This window comes from Carlito syrichta, unplaced genomic scaffold (genome assembly GCF_000164805.1).
Source record: "Carlito syrichta isolate Samal-C Ts95f unplaced genomic scaffold, Tarsius_syrichta-2.0.1 Scaffold316424, whole genome shotgun sequence".
Lineage (NCBI taxonomy): Eukaryota > Metazoa > Chordata > Mammalia > Primates > Tarsiidae > Carlito > Carlito syrichta.
The window spans coordinates 1-15,521 of record NW_007260520.1 but is presented as its reverse complement, the minus strand read 5'-3'; the positions used below and the strand labels follow the sequence as shown (position 1 = coordinate 15,521).

Below are 15,521 nucleotides of genomic sequence, written 5' to 3'. Positions count from 1 at the left end.
GGCTGGTCAGGGACACGAACAGTGGTGGTGGGAGGACAGCTGGGGACCTTAAGTAAAGCAGACGGTAGGGCGGGTTCGGATGACTCACCCTTTCCCACCCACCACCTGGCACAGACCCTGGCCCTGGGGCAAGACTGGCAAGGCTGGGGCGGTTGGCTCCCTCCAATTACTGAGGGCCCCAGGCCCTGGCCCTCTTCCAGCTGCTGACTCCAGGGACAAGTCATCCTCATCATGTCCCCAGAAGGGGCTCCTTGTGGCCTGGTCGAGGAAAGGCTCCTGGGCTCACTTTCTGCTGAAACACGTGGGGTCCTGAGAACAGACAAACTGGACGGGAAACCCAGACCCTCCTCTCAGCTAAAACCTCCTGCCTGGGGCTGAGGACGTCTCCCAGAAATTCCAGATGATGCCTCGGGAATGAAAAGTAACCACAGTGGCAGTGTAACCACAGAGAGGGCCATGCTGCGGGGCTGGGGCCTGGCTCAGTCACCGCTGCCTCCCTGGGGCCCAGAGTGTGGGGCCCGAGTCAGCCCTCAGTAGGGAGACAGTAAGGAAGAGCTGACAATCCCTGCTCCTTCCCTAGGCCCCTGGGTTACTGAGGTCATGCAAGGAATCACTGATTGCTCCCACAAGACCCTGCAGGAGCAACGTGACCACCCCCACTGCCCAGAGGGAGAGCTGCGGTGAGCATGGCAGCAGCTTGCCCAGAGGTGAGACAGGTAGCTAGCACAGGTTAGACATGGATAAATGAATTTCCCATAGGCACGTTTTAGGAAGCATTGAGACATTAAAAAAATTACATCCTAGCTGGGCTCGGTGGCTCAGCCTGTAATCCCGCGCCTTTGGGAGGCTGAGGTGAGTGGATTACCTGAGCCCGTGGGTTTGAGACCTGCCTGGGCAGCGAGACCTCATCTCTACAATAAATCAAAAAATCAGCCGGGCGTGGTAGCGCATGCCTGTAATTCCGGCTACTTGGAAGGCGGAGGCGGAAGGATCGCCGGAGCCCAGCTAGACGAGGCTGTGGTGGCCGGGAGCGGCCACTGCACTCCAGTCTGGGTGACAGTGTGAGACTCCAACTAAAAAAAAAAAAAAAAAAATTACATCTTATTGCAAGCCAAGTTGGCAGCCCACCCCACCCCCTCTGCAAATCAAAGGAAAACCTCTTGGCCGGGCTCGGTGGCTCAGCCTGTAATCCTGCGCTTTGGGAAGCCCAGGTGAGTGAATTGCCTGATCCTGTGAGTTTGAGACAGTCCTGGGCAATTTAGCAAGACCTCGTCTCTACAATAAAATTTTTAAAAATGAACCGGGCGTGGTAGCGCGGGCCTGTAATTCCAGCTACCTGGAAGACGGCGGAAGGATCGCCGGAGCCCAGCAGGTCGAGGCTGTGGTGGTCGGGAGCGTGCCACTGCACTTCTGTCTGGGCGACAGAGTGAGACTCCAACTCGGGGGGAAAAAAAAGAAAAGAAAACCCCTTGGCTGGGAGCGGTGGCTCACACCTATAATCCCAGCACTTTGGAAGGCCGAGGTGAGAGCATTGCCCAAGCCTGGGCAACTTAGCAAGATCTCATCTCTACAATAAATCAAAAAATTAGCCGGGTATGGTGGGGTGTGCCTGTAGTTCCAGCTACTTGGAAGGCTGAGGTGGAAGGATCACCTGAGCCCAGCAGGTTGGGGCTGTGGTGGCCAGGAGCGTGTCACTGCCCTCCTCCAGCCTGGGCGACAGAGTGAGACTCCAACTCAAAAAAAAAAAAGAAAAAGAAAACCCCATCAGATGTAAGAATAGGAGAGCCCAAACTTTCTTTTTCTTTCTTTTTTTTTTGAGTTGGATTCTCACTCTGTCACCCAGACTGGAGTGCAGTGGCCGCTCCCAGCCACCGCAGCCTCGACCTGCTGGGCCCCAGCGATCCTTCTGCCTCAGCCTTCCAAGTAGCCGGAACCACAGGCGCGCGCTACCACACCCGGCTAATTTTTTGATTTATTGTAGAGCTGAGGTCTCGCCAAGTTGCCCAGACGGGTCCCGAGCCCACAGGCTCAGGCAATTCACTCATCTCAGCCTCCCAAAGGCACCAAACTTTCAATTAATGGTTTAGCATAATAGTCACTAAGACTCTTTCCGATTCCCTGTTGAAGGCAGATGGCTTAATACTACACCTTAACTGACCAAAGTCATAGAAAGTGATAGTAAGACCACTTTGTATCTCAAAAACCTGTGAATTGGAAATATCTGGCAGGTCTCCTGGAAAAGACAACGTGGTCAGGACAAGACCATCCCCACCTCTCCGATCCTCGCATCAGGAGTGGAGAGTTGCTGGGTGCAGATTACACCTGTAATCCCAGCACTCTGGGAGGCGGAGACAAGTGGATCACCTGAATTCAGGGATTTGAGACCAGCTTGGGCACCTTGGTGAGATCTCATCTCTACAACAGATTTAAAAAATTAGCTGTGTGTGGTGGTATGCATCTATGGTTCCAGCTACTTGGAAGGCTGAGGCGTAATGATCACCTGAGCCCAGCAGGTTGAAGCTGCGGTGGCCATGAGAGTGAGACTCAAACTCAAACTCAAACAAAAAAAGGTGGAGAGATGTTCATCTCCAGAGTGATTCTTACCTGGGCTCCACCCTCTTTAGCATATCAATCATTGTGAAGGTACATCAGGTCTATGGTAAAAAGCAAAAGGCGTGGTTTCTCCCTCCCATGCCAGTTCTGGCATGTCTCCCTTTCTTTCCTCTCTTTTTTCCCTAATAAACTTTTTCCCACATTGTTTGTGGCACATGTGCATCAATTAGGTACAGGCTGTGCAATGCCGTGCTGACTGTGTCTCTTGGTTTCCTCATCTCTAAATGTATCTCTCTTGGTCATTCTGTCTCTGTGACTCTCGCTCCCACTGTCTCTGTCTCTTTCTCTTTCTTTTTTTTTTTTTTTTTTTGAGTCAGAGTCTCACTCTGTCATCCAGAGGCTGGAGTGCAGTGGCATACTTACAGCCACCACAGCCTTGACCTGCTGGGCTCAGGGATCTTTCTACCTCAGCCTTCCAAGTAACCAGAACTATAGTTGTATGATACCACACCTGGCTAACTTTTTGATTTATTATAGAGATGAGGTCTCACCAAGTTGCCCAGGCTGATCTTGAACCCTTGGGCTTGGGCAATCCTCTCACCTCAGCCTCCCAAAGTGCTGGGATTATAGGAGTGAGCCACCGCATCTGGCCTGTTTCTAACTCTGTCTACCATGTATTCCTGTCCCTTTCTCTCTCTCTTTATTTATGTTTTTATCAAATGACCCTTTATTGAAATATATTTCCTTTGTACTTCTTAACTAGCTGGGCATTCCACTGCACCACCGTTGATGTCATCTATGATGTCATAGCAGTGGTGGCCATCAACACTGCAGCCCACAGACTGGACAGCCCATAGGACTCTTTAATGGTTCCAGAGAGTTCTCTAGCTAAAAATCGGTGTCACATCTGTCAGGCAACGTTGACAATCTCATCTAAAGTGATATTCCCACTGTGTTAAATATTCTTCTGTTTCTTTCTGTCTCTCAGAAAGTTCCTTGAGGGCTTTGATGGTCAGGGCAGAGGCAGAAGGTACCACCTCATTCTGTGCCTGTCTGTTCTGAATGGTTAGTTTCACTGTAATCCTCAGACCCTTCCAGTCACTGGCTGCCTTGGCGATGTCATCACCAACCCTTTTTGGAGACAGACCCAGGGGGCCGATCTTAGGTGTCAGTGCAGATGTGGCACCGACCTTGTCCCCTGGTGCAACTCAGGTACATGACTTTGATGTCCTTGGAGTTGAATTTGGGTAGCATAGCGGAGGCAGCTGGAGTCAGATGAACCCGAATTCAGGATGACTGTGAAAAGTTGCACCTTGGGCCAGGCTTGGAGGCTCAAGCCTATAATCCCAGCACTTTGGGAGGCTGAGGTGAGGGGATTGCCTGAGCCCACAGGTTCGAGAACAGCCTGGGCAACTTGGTGAGACCTCATCTCTACAATAAATCAAAACATTAGCCGAGCATGGTAGCACGCACCTGTAATTCCAGCTACTTGGAAGGCTGAGGTGGAAGGATCACCTGAGCCTAGCAGATTGACGCTGCGGTGGCTGTGAGCATGCCACTGCATTCCAGCCTGGGTGATGGAGTGAGACTCCAACTCAAAAAAAGAAAAGAAAAGAAAGTTGCACCTTGGCCTCCACCAAGCCAAAAACTGAAGAGCCTTCCTTTTCTTTTAAGTTTCTCTTGTTTCTTCTTTCAAACCTGCCACCATCATCCTACCAAGTTTGCTGGATAGGGTGAGATGGGGTCTGGTGCAGGGGATACAGGGATGTCCCAGCACCCATCACCACCCAGATTTTAAAAAAATAGGCAAGGTGGGGACTAGCTCCATTACAACTCCCTGGAGCCCAAGACTCAGGAAGAGGAATCAAGTCGGGGAAGTGTGTTAGGGGCAGCAGGGCCAAAGATGTTTCTGGAAGGCAGGGATGGTGTGGAAGTTGAGCAGAAACCATACCCAGCACCCCACAGCCCTCCTGGACGCTTCCAACCCCACCCCCACTGCCCAATCCTGCCCCATCCACCAGGTGGCAAAGAGGCCTGGCAGATACAGGCAGGGGATGGAAAGTCTCCACCCTCCACAGTCCCAGTGCCCAGCCTGTCTCCCGCCTCTACACACCCCAAAGCACCGAGCTGGGGGTTCAGTTCTGGGGATGAGAGCTCAGAGAAGGATGTGGTAAGCACCTCCATGTTGCAGAGGACAAAGCTGAGACTTAGACAGGGGCAGCCTCTTAACCAGGGCCACACAGTCAGGAAGTGGCCGGGCCCTGGGCTCCAGCTGGGGTCTTGGTGTCTGGACACATCATGGGCACTAATAGGGGACAACTGGGTTTCAGGTTATGATGCCACAACCTGGATCAGGTAACTCCTGTGAAAGAGTGACCCATAATTTGAACGTGAAAGAGACTTTGCTTGTTTTTTGTGTGTGTGTGTGTGAATTGGGGTTTCACTCTGTTGTCCACGCTGGAGTGCAGTGGTATGATCACAGCTCACCTCAGTCTTGACCTCCTGGTCTCAGGTGATCCTCCGACCACAACCTTCCCAGTAGTTGGGGCTGCAGGTGCCTCCCACCACACCCTGGCCAATTTTTAAAATTTATTTTGTGTAGAGACCAGGTCTTGCCCTGGATCCCAGGCTAGTATCTAGCTCCTGGACTCAAGAGCTCCTCCTGCCTCGGCATCTCCAAGTGCGGGGATTATACGTGTAAGCCACCATGCCCGGCCCCTTCATGTTTCTCGAGCCTCACTCTGTATACATGGCTACTCTTTCTCACAGACCCATCTCTCTACTTCTTCCTCACTGTGGCTGGACATGACTCCACATGCAGCTGGCCTGCAAGTCCCAGCCTACCTTTGGTCATTGGCCCAATGTCTGCATTCAATCTGTTATCAGCCTACAGACCTGGTTCTTTCTGGTAACTGAGATCAAGTGAGGCTGCATCTTTGATGGACTCCCCCCAGTCTGGGCTGATCATCTTTCTTATCAGGTGTGAAGTTGTGTTTCTACTTTGCTCAGCTCTAAATAATTCATATGTTTATTTTCCAATAGTCTTGATATGGAGATATGCTTCCCGGTAAATAAAACGTGCAGAGTTTAGAGGAATCGTCCACTGACTTCTGAGAAATGTGGAGTCTTGTGTAACTGTCTCCCGAGTCGAATTTGGGGAATCCATCACTCCCTTCTCCTGTCCCAGAAGCCACACACACATACACACACACGCCCCCCCAAGAAAAATGTCATATATATATATTTTTGAGTCAGCATTTCACTCTGTCGTCAAGGCTGAAGTGTAGTGACATGCTCATGGTCACCGCAATCTCGACCTACTCAACTCAGGTGATCCTTCCACCTCAGCCATCCAAGGAGCTGGAACCACAGGGGCACATCACCATTGCAAAATGGGGGTGACTGCCACCTCCCTCTCTGGGCTCTCATCCCCAGAATTGGGCCCCTAGCTCAGTGCCTTGGGGTGTGTGGAGGCGGGAGAAAGACTGGCAGGTGGGATAGAGAAGGGTGGGGGGTGAGCTCCGAGTCGGTGGCCCTACCCATTTTTTAAATAAAATGTTTTTCATCAAATTTTTGTGATTTGTTGTAGAGACAAGGTCTCACCAAATTGCCCAGGCAGGTCTCAAACCATTGGGCTCAGGCAATCCTCTTTCCTCAGTCTTCCAAAGTGCTGGGATTATAGGCATGAGCCACTGTGTCCAGCCAAATGTCAGATTTTCAAAGGTGTTATTTTCACTGTGGGCATGTGAATTTAAAAAAACAAACCAGTCCTTGAATAATCTTCACTACATACAGGAAATGACCAAAACATCACCAACAGAATGACAGTGGCAGAGACTGAGATTTAACATCCCAAAAGCACAGTGTGTGCAGTTAGTAACTTTTCACCTAAATCATTTTCTGAAAGAGGCCTGAAGTCAGAAAAGTCAATCTGCCTATCCTCTTCATTATTTCCACAGAAGATGAGCCTTGGCAGCTATTAAATGCTCAGGTGCGACCAGGCACGGTGGCTAGTCTGTAATCCCAGCACTTTGGGAGGCCCAGGTGAGAGGATTATCTGAGTTCAGGGGTTCGAGACTAGCCTGGACAACTTGGTGAGACTTCATCTCTACAATAAATCAAAAAATTAGCCAGGCATGGTGGCGTGTGCCTATAGTTCCAGCTACTTGGAAGGCTGAGGTGGAGGGATTGCCTGAGCCCAGCAGGTTGGGGCTGTGGTGGCCATGAGTGTGCTACTGCACTCCAGCCTTGGTGACAGTGAGACTCTGACTCAAAACGACAACAACAAAAATCCTGACATTTTTCTTTGTGTGTGTGTGTATGTGTATGCGTTGTGTGAGTTTCACTCTGTCACTCAGGCTGGAGTGCAGTGGCACACTCACGGCCACCCCAGCATCGACCTGCTGGGCTCCAGGGATCCTTCCATCTCAGCCTTCCAAGTAACTGGAACTACAGGCATGCACTACCACACCCAGCTAATTTTTTTATTTTATTGTAGAAACTAGGTATTGCCAAGGTGCCTGGACTGGTCTCGAACCCTCAGGCTCAGACAATCCATTCACCTCAACCTCCCAAAGTGCTGGGATTACAGGCTGAGCCACCGAGCCCCAGCAATATTTTTCTTTTTAAAAAAAATTTTGACCGAGCATGGAGGCTCACACCTGTAATCCCAGCACTTTGGGAGGCAGAAATGAGAGGATTGCCTGAGCTCAGGCGTTCGAGACCAGCCTGAGCAACATGGTGAGACCTCGTCCTTACAAAAAATCAAAAATTAGCCTGGTATGGTAGTGTATGCCCATGGTTTCAGCTACTTGGAAGGCTGAGGTGGAAGGGTTGCCTGAGGCCAGCAGGTCGAGTCTGCAGTGATCGTGAGCTGTGTGCCATTGCACTCCAGCCTGGGTGACAGAGTGAGACTCCAACTCCAAAAATTTTTGATTCAGCGGAAAGTAGTTTATTTTTCTTTGTTTTTTTTCACAGGGCAAGGCCAGGGTATGATTGGAGGCAGCTGGGCTCTGAAGCTTGAGTCTGGGACATTGGTCCCCTGCCTCAACACCATGGTGGACACAGTCCATTCATCCATGAGCTTCTTCCTTTTCCCCCGGCCACAATCTCTGCTTCTTGGACAGATCTGCCATGAGATGTGGGGGCCCCTGGGGCCCCAACGGCCTTCGACGGTAAGAGACTGGGGCCAGTTGGTCCAGCCAGTGTGACTCCTGGTCCCTGTTGGCCACTGGACCTAAGGGTGCATCCAGCATCTGGGGATAGGGCTTCCAGGAAGCTTCAGGGAAGTTGGCTGTGCCAGTGCAGAGATCAGCACATACAGACACAGTTGCTGCATCTTGTCTGCAGAGTTGAGGGGCAGAGGGGAAGGTTATGTGGTGTTGGACCTGCTGCCTCTTGGGTCTCTACAAATCTGACTTTTTTCTCAAACTTTACATCCATTTGGAATCTTACAGCTCTACTTATAAATATAATAAGTTGAACAATCCAATCACTCCCGGAGGTAAGCCTATTCTCGCATTCAGTTCCATTTATCAACTTAATTAAACATTCTTAAATATTTTAAGCTGCAGGTATAATTGTAGATGTCATTAATTTTCTGTATATTAATTGTCTTATAAAGTCTTCCAAGTCATAAAATGAATCTTATAAATTTCCTTTTTCTTTTTTTTTTGAGACAGTGTCTCGCTTTGTTGCCTAGGCTGGAGTGAAGTGACTCAATCATACCTCAACCTTCTGGGCTCAAGGGGTCCTCCCACCTCAGCCTCCGGGGTAGCAGGGACCACAGGTGCACACCACCGCACCCTGTGTCCCTTAACCGGTGATGTTGGGATGGATTACTTGATTAAGGTGGTGTCTGCCAGGCTCACCATGCAGGTGACCGTTTGTCTTTTTGTCCTTTGTGGTTGGTCAGCATTTGCGGGGAGGGGCTGCTTGGAAACTAAGTATCTCACCCTTCTCCACACCTGGATCATTTCTATCACTTCCTCATTTGCATCACTATGGCCTCACAGGTTCCTGTCTTTTCACTGTACTGCCATCCATGGTTCTCCCTGTCCCAGGTTTAGCCCGTGAGTGACCTTCAAGTTGGCTCTTTCCTCTCATCTCCAAAGTGCTGGAAATACAGGTATGAGCTACTATGCTGGGCCTTTTCTGGCATATTTTATACCTTTCCCTGTTCAAGTCTTAGAATGACTCCTTCTTTCTTTCTTTTTTTTGAATTGGAGTCTCATTGTCACCCAAGCTGGAGCACAGTGGCATGCTCATGGTCACTGTGGCCTCAACCTGCTGGGCTCAGGCAATCCTTCAGCCTCAGCCTTCCAAGTAGCTGGAACTATAAGCATGCACCACCACACTGGGCTAATTTTTTGATTTATTGTAGAGATGAGGTCTCGCCATGTTGCCCAGGCTGGTCTCGAACCCTGGGCTCAGGCAAGGCTCTCACCTCGGCCTCCCAAAGTGTTGGGATTACAGGCGTGAGCCTCTGTGCCCAGCCAGAATGGCTGTTTCTATATGGTCCCTTACTAGAGACAGGTATGGGCCCTAGGAACCAATCTGGGTATAGGTGAGCTCACTGTTACTCAAGTGTATCTGCTCCCAGGCCCTCTCAGCAGACAGACAGAATGTCTATGAGTACATATGTGTGTCTATACATACATACACTTGAATTTATTTCTCTTCATACATAGATAATACTCATTGGTCACAGAAGGAAAAATATCATACAATTTACTCATGAGAGGCACAGAGAGCAGTCAAATTGAGAGACAGAACAGAGCATGGTGGTGGAGGGTGGGGAGTTAGCGTCGAATGGCACAGAGATTCAGTTGAGCAAGGTGAAAAAGGTGAAGGAATGGGTAGTGGCGACAGTTGTGCACAAAAGTGGATGTACTTCATCCCAAGAAGCTGTACATTTAAAAATTGCTAAAATAGACCAAGTGCTGTGGCTCACACCTGTAATCCCAGGACTCTGGGAAGCTGAGGTAAGAGGATTGCCTGAGACCAGGAGTTCAAGACCAGCCCAGGCAACTTGGCAAAACCTCATCTCTACAATAAATCCAAAAATTAGCTGGGCGTGGTAGCGTGCACCTGTAGTTCCAGCAACTTGGAAGCCTGAAGTGGAAGGATTGCCTGAGCCCAGGGTTCAAGACCAGCCTGGGCAACTTGGCAAGATCTTGTCTTTACAACAAATCAAAAAATCATCTGGGCATGGTGGCACGCACCTGTAGTTCCAGCTACTTGGAAGGCTGAGGCAGAAGAATTGCCTGAGCCCAGCAGGTCGAGGCTGCAGTGGCTGTGAGCATGCCATTGCACTCCAGCCTGGATGACAGAATGAGACGCCAAATGAAAAAAAAAAAAAAAAAGCCAGGTGCAGTGGCTCAAGCCTGTAATTCCAGCACTTTGGTAGGCAGAGGTGAGAGGATTGCCCGAGCTCAGGACTTTGAGACCCGCCTGAGCAACATGGCAAGACCTCGTCTCTACAGTAAATAAAAAAATTAGCTGGGTGTGATGGCTCATGCCTGTGGTTCCAGCTACTTGGAAGGCTGAGGTGGAAGGATCAACTGAGCTCAGCAGGTTGAGGTTGCGGTGGCCATGAGTGTGCCACTGCACTACAGCCTGGGTAACAGAGCGAGACTCTGAATTAAAAAAAAGAAAAAATTATACCTGCAGCTTAAAATATCAAGAGAGATAAATTAACAAAATTTATACATGGAATAGCATAGGTTCCCATCATGAGTGATTGGACAGTTCAATTTACTATATTTATAAATAGAGCTGTAAGATCACAAATGAACATAAAAGCTTAATAAAAAGTCAGATGTTTAAATATGTCATTTTCACCACTGGAATGTTAATTTATAAAACCAAAGCAGCTCCAAAATAGCCTCACTGTGAACAAAAAATGACCAAAACATCATCAACAAAATGACAGTGTCAGAGGCTGAGATTTAAGATCCCTATAAGCAGGGTGTGTGTAGTTACTTTTCACCTAAATTATTTTTATTTTTTTAAAGTAAATTAGAGAGAGAGAGAGAGAGAGAGAGAGGATATTCACCTCCCCAAGGCAGGGAAGGGGCCAAAGCCAGGAAACACAGCAACAGCCATAGCTCAAAGATCACATGGCCAAACCAGAGTCTAGTAAGGCAATGACCACAATAGCCTGGCAATGGCCTTCACCTAAATTATTTGCTGAAAGGGACCTAAAGTCAGAAGAGTCAGTGTGCCCTACTCTCTTTGTTATTTTCGCAGAAGATGAGACTTGGCAGCTTTTTTTTTTTTTTTTTTTGGTTGTCAAATGACCCTTTTTGTTTTTTGAGTTGGAGTCTTACTCTGTTGCCCAGGCTGGAGTGCAGTGATATGCTCACAGTCACTGCAACCTCGACCTGCTGGACTCAGGTGATCCTTCCACCTCAGCCTTCCAAGTAGCTGGAACTACAGACGCGTGCCACCACGCCTGGCTAATTTTTTGATTTATTGCAGAGACGAGGTCTCGTCAAGTTGCCCAGGCTAGTGTCGAACCCCTGAACTCAGGTAATCCTCTTGCCTCGGCCTCCCAAAGTGTCGGAAATACTGGCTTGAGCCACCGCGGCTAGCATGTCAAATGATCCTTTATTGAAATTTATTTCCTTTGTGCTTCTTAACTAGCTGGGCATTCCACTGCACCACTGTTGATGTCATCTTTGATGTCATGGGGGTGGCAGCCATCAACGCTGCAGCCCACAGACTGGGCAGTCCCCATGGTCTTGTTCATGGTTCCAGAGAGTTCTCTAGCTAAAGATCAGTGTCACATCTGTCAGGCAATGTTGAAAATCTCATCTAAAGTCATATTCCCACTGTGTTTAATGTTCTGTTTCTTTCCGCCTCTCGGTGGTTCCTTGTTCCTTGTTCCTTGAGGGCTTTAATGATCAGGGCAGAGGCAGAAGTTACCACCTCTATCTGGGCCTGTCTGTTCTGATTGGTCAGTTTCGCTGTAATCCTCAGACCCTTCTAGTCACTGGTTGCCTTGGCGATGTCAGCACCAACCTTTTTTGGAGACAGACCCAGGGAGCCGATCTTATGGGTTAGTGCAGATGTGGTATCGGCCGTACCTCCCCATGCACCTCAGGTATATGACTGTGATCTTGCTGTAGTCAAACTTGGGCAGCATAGTGGAGGCGGCTGGAGTTGGATGAACTCAGATTCAGGACGACTGATGCATCTTGGCCTCTGCTGAGCCAAAAACCAAAACCCTTAGTGGCTATTAAATGCTCAGGTGTGAAAGTGGCTTCTGAGGCAGGAGGAGGGAGTGGTGGATTCAGGGGACCCAGACTCAAACGGGGAGACGGTTACACAAGACTCCCCATCTCTCAAAATGCAATAGACGATTCCTTTAAAATCCGCACATTTTATTTCCTGGGAAGCAGATCTCCATATAAAGACTATTGGGAAATAAACATATGAATAATTTAAAGCTGAGTAAAGGCTTGCGGAAACATGACTTCACACCTGATAAGAAAGATGATCCGCCCAGATGAGGGGGAAGTCCATCGAGCATGCAGCGTCACTCAATCTCAGTTATCAGAAAGGACCAGGTCTGCAGGCTGATAACAGATTGAATGCAGACATTGGGCCAATGGCCAAAGGCAGGTTGGAACTTGCAGGCCGGCTGCGTGTGAAGTCATGTCCAGCCACAGTGAGGAAGAAGTGGAGAGATGGGTCTGTGAGAAACAGTAGCCATGTATACAGAATGAAGGTCAAGAAATGTGAGGGGGCCAGGCGCGGTGGCTCACGCCTGTAATCCCAGCATTTTGAGAGACTGAGGTGGGAGGATCACTTGAGCCCAGAAGTTCAAGACTAGCCTGGGCCACATAGCAAGACCTGGTCTCTGAACAAAATAAAAATAAAAAAATTACCCAGTGTGGTGGCACAGACCTATAGTCCCAGCTACTTGGAATGTTGAGGTGAGAGGATCACCTGAGCCCAGGAGGTCAGGCCGCAGTGAGCTGTGATTGTGCTCCAGCCTGGGTAACAGAGTGAGACCCCAATGCCAAACAAAAAATCCCCAGAAAACCAAGGAAATCACAGAAATAATGTTCAAAAATGACTCAACCTTACACAGGAATTACCTGATCCAGGTTGTGGCATCATAGCCTGAAACCCAGCTGTCCCCTATCAGTGCCCATGATGGGTCCTGACACAAAGACACTGGCTGGAGTCCAGGACTCAGCCACTTTCTGGCTATGTGGCCTTGGTTGAGAGGTTGCCCCTGTCTAAGCCTCAGCTTTGTTCTCTGCAAAATGGTGGTGCTTGCCACCGCGCTCTCTAAGCTGTCACCCCAGAATCGAACCCCTAGCTTGGTGCCTTGGGGTGTGTGAAGGGGGTAGAGAGGCCGGGTGCTGGGACTGTGGGGGTTCTGGGACAGGCTCTGAGTTAGTGGCCCCACCCAGACTTTCCAGACTTATCTGCCAGGCCTCTCTGCCACCTGCTGGGTGGGGCAGGATTGGGCAGTAGGGGTGGGGTGGGAAGCATCCAGGAGGGCTGTGGGTGCTGGGCGTGGCTTCTGCTCAGCTTCAACTCCATCCCTGCCTTCCAGAAACATCTTTGGCCCTGCTGCCCCTTACACACTTCCCCAGTAAGATGTAATTTTTTAAATGTCTGAATGCTTCCTAAAACATGCCTATGGAAAATTCATCTATCCATGTCTAACCTGTGCTAGCTACCCTGTCTCACCTCCGGGCAAGCTGCTGCCATGCTCGCCACAGCTGCCCCTGTGTGCAGTGGGGGTGATCAAGTGCTCCTGCAGGGTCTTGTGGGAGCAATCGGTGATTCCTTGCACGATCTCAGTAGCCCAGGGGTCTAGGGAAGGGACAGGGATTGTCAGCACTTCCTTACTGTCTCCTTACTGAGGGCTGATTTGGGCCCCACACTCCGGGCCCCAGGGAGGCTGCGGTGACTGAGCCAGGCCCCAGCCCCTTTCTGTGTTTATATTGTCACTGTGGTTATTTTTCATTCCCGAGGCATCCTCTGGGATTTCTGGGAGACGTCCTCAGCCCCAGGCAGGAGGTTTCAGCTGAGAGGAGGATCTGGGTCTCCAGCCCAGTTTGGCCTCTCAGGATCCCACATGTCTCAGTAGAAAGTGAGCCCGGGAGCCTTTCCTTGGCCACAAGGAGCCCCTTGTGATGAGGATGACCTGTCCCTGGAGTCAGCAGCTGGAGGAGGGGCCGGGCCCTGGGACCCTCAGTAAGTGGAGGGATTCAGGGCCCAGGACAAGAAATCTGCACCAGCCTTGCCAGCCTTGCCCGAGGGCCAGGGTCTGTGCCAGGTGGTGGGTGGGAAAGGGTGAATCATCCGGGCCCGCCCTACCGTCTGCTTTACTTAAGGTCCCCAGCCGTCCTCCCACCACCACTGTTCGTGTCTCTGTTCAGCCATGACTGTGAGTGTTTCAGGGGCCCAAGACCAGGCACGTGGGGAGGGCCTGGGGCCTGCTGAGAAAGTGGGCAGTGGGTTTGCTGTGACTTGTCCTGGCTGTGGCGTGTGGGTGGCCCACCTCATCTCCCTCTTGATGGCTTCCTGGTTTTGTTGCTGTCTCCATCTCTTTCCCTATCTGTCTTTTTCCATGTCGTCTCTCTGTGAAACTTTTCTCTTCCACTGTTTTCTGCTGTTCCAAGCGCTGGTTGGTTCCTCCTTGGGGTTCCCCATGTCTTGCCTCTCCCTCTGTCTCCTTGGTTCACAACACCCCCACCCCCACCCTTTCAGACTGCTCCCAACAAGACTTTGCTGCCTATGGGCATCCACCCTGGTACCGTGCTCAGGATTCGTGGTCATGTCCCTGACAAGGCTGGCAGGTGAGACCCCAAGCCCCAGCGGAAGAGGGGTGGGAGGTATCCATGCTCAGCTCCCCCTAAGTACTGCAATCGAGATTGGGGACCTGGGCCCTCTCTGCCCACCAGTCTTGTAATCCCAGACTATTCTGACCTTTTGAAATTGGATGTATTCACTTCCTTGCCCCAGGCCTGTGTGACTGTGGTCTCCAAGTATCGGTAAGAATTTGGGGTTCAGAGCCATCTCAGTGTTCCTCGATATAGGCCCATGACTTACATGTGTGAGTCCCAGGAACTCTAGACATATGTCTGAGTCCTGGAGACACCCTGACACTGGGGGGGGGGGGGCCTTGCCTATCAGAAATGTGTGAGGGACCCCCAGGCCTCCAGGGATTTTGGGGTACCCTGGAAATATTGGGCTGCTTGGTATAGTTCCTAGTTCACCAAAATCTGGGGATTCTCTGGTCACAGGAACACCCTGGCCATCAGCCCCAGGACTCCTGGCAGCTCCCAGGCTCTTTGGAATTGAGGTCACCCGTGCCCTACCCATGATGACCTTGGTCCTGGTGTGTCTGCTCAGGGCCCAGGAAACTACAGAAGGCTGAAGAACCCGGATATCCAGCCTTAATCTACACCACTCCTTCTGCAGCGTGTGACTGTTAACCCCTGCCAACTGGGGGTGCTCTGGAAATGGGGAGTCTGGCCCTCGTCTGTGGTCTGGGGGCTCCTGAATCCTGACGTTCCCCTCCCCCCACCCTCCCCCCTGCAGGTTCCACGTTAACCTGCTGTGCAGCGAGGAGCAGGGTGCGGACGCCGCGCTGCACTTCAACCCCAGGCTGGGCACCAACGAGGTGGTCTTAAATAGCAGGGAGCAGGGAGCTTGGGGCCAGGAGGAGCGCGGCGCGGGCTGCCCCTTCCAGAGCGGGAAGCCCTTCGAGGTGCTCCTCATCGTCACCGAAGACGGTTACAAGGTGCCTCACTGCCACGGGTGGACGCCGAGCCCCGGGTCCCCCGAGCAGAGGGTTGGGCGTGGCTCGGCGAGGGAAGGGGTGGGGCCGGGAAAGGGAGAGGGGCTGAAGGCGGGGCCGAGCCCTCCGTCCTCCTGCCCGGGCGACGCCCACGCGGCAGCAGGGCCAGGCCGCGTGCTCAGGAGTCCGGGTCCCGGGG

General features: G+C 51.0%; 1 protein-coding gene and 1 pseudogene across 1 annotated transcript; one reads left to right on the top strand and one right to left on the bottom strand.

The window, feature by feature from the left end:
- Positions 1 to 11,145: 11,145 nt before the first annotated feature.
- On the bottom strand, positions 11,146 to 11,701 carry LOC103276936 (annotated as a pseudogene).
- Positions 11,702 to 13,960: 2,259 nt separating this feature from the next.
- Positions 13,961 to 15,376, top strand: LOC103276946 (galectin-7-like; the record flags this gene model as incomplete). The annotated part of the gene is made up of 3 exons (XM_021707194.1): positions 13,961 to 13,966; positions 14,290 to 14,378; positions 15,124 to 15,376. Coding segments are annotated over exons 1-3 (348 nt in total), but the record flags the coding sequence as incomplete, so codon positions are not given.
- Between the last annotated feature and the right edge of the window lie 145 nt (positions 15,377 to 15,521).